The sequence below is a fragment of the Hippocampus comes genome, unplaced genomic scaffold (assembly GCF_001891065.2).
Source record: "Hippocampus comes isolate QL1 unplaced genomic scaffold, H_comes_QL1_v1.1 scaffold2503, whole genome shotgun sequence".
NCBI classification, from domain to species: domain Eukaryota; kingdom Metazoa; phylum Chordata; class Actinopteri; order Syngnathiformes; family Syngnathidae; genus Hippocampus; species Hippocampus comes.
In genome coordinates this window covers 1-529 of record NW_017807374.1, presented here as the reverse complement: position 1 = coordinate 529, position 529 = coordinate 1, and the positions used below count along the sequence as shown (strand labels likewise).

At 49.9% G+C, this 529-nt stretch overlaps 1 protein-coding gene across 1 annotated transcript; it reads left to right on the top strand.

Moving 5' to 3' along the window:
- Positions 1-5: 5 nt before the first annotated feature.
- LOC109508185 (F-box only protein 2-like) lies at positions 6-523 on the top strand (the record flags this gene model as incomplete). The annotated part of the gene is made up of 3 exons (XM_019858064.1): positions 6-19; positions 130-268; positions 344-523. Coding segments are annotated over 3 exons (288 nt in total), but the record flags the coding sequence as incomplete, so codon positions are not given.
- Positions 524-529: the final 6 nt, after the last annotated feature.

Sequence of the window (529 nt, the reverse complement as noted above, 5' to 3'; positions counted from 1 at the left end):
TCGTATCGGTTAAAGACTGGTGAGAAAAAAACAAATAGATAGCCTCACTCAACCGTTAACCGGCATACTGATACACTGTCTGTATTAAGAACTAAACTAACAAAGACGAATGATTGCCAAATCTCGCAGGTACTGTGGAAGGCAGGACTGTGGCTGCACCTACCAAATAACGGCGTGTCTGCTGGATGAGAATCACGTGGTCCTGCAGGAGTTCAGACCCGAACCCGTGACACTGGACCCCGAGTGCGACGACTGTTCATGGAAAGAGGTGACTTGAAAGCGACGCCACCATACCGATCCGCGTGTCTCTCCGACAAGTGTTGTAACTCTGTGTCATCTTCAGGTCAGCCACACCTTTTCTGAATATGGTGCCGGGCTCCGTTTCATCTCCTTTGAACACGGAGGGCAAGATACAAAGTACTGGGAGGGCTGGTTTGGAGTCAGAGTTACTGGGAGCTCCGTTACTGTTCAGGTGTAGGCAACAGGGGAGGGTGAAATGCACAGAATGTGCAATGGTTTCCACGTTTGC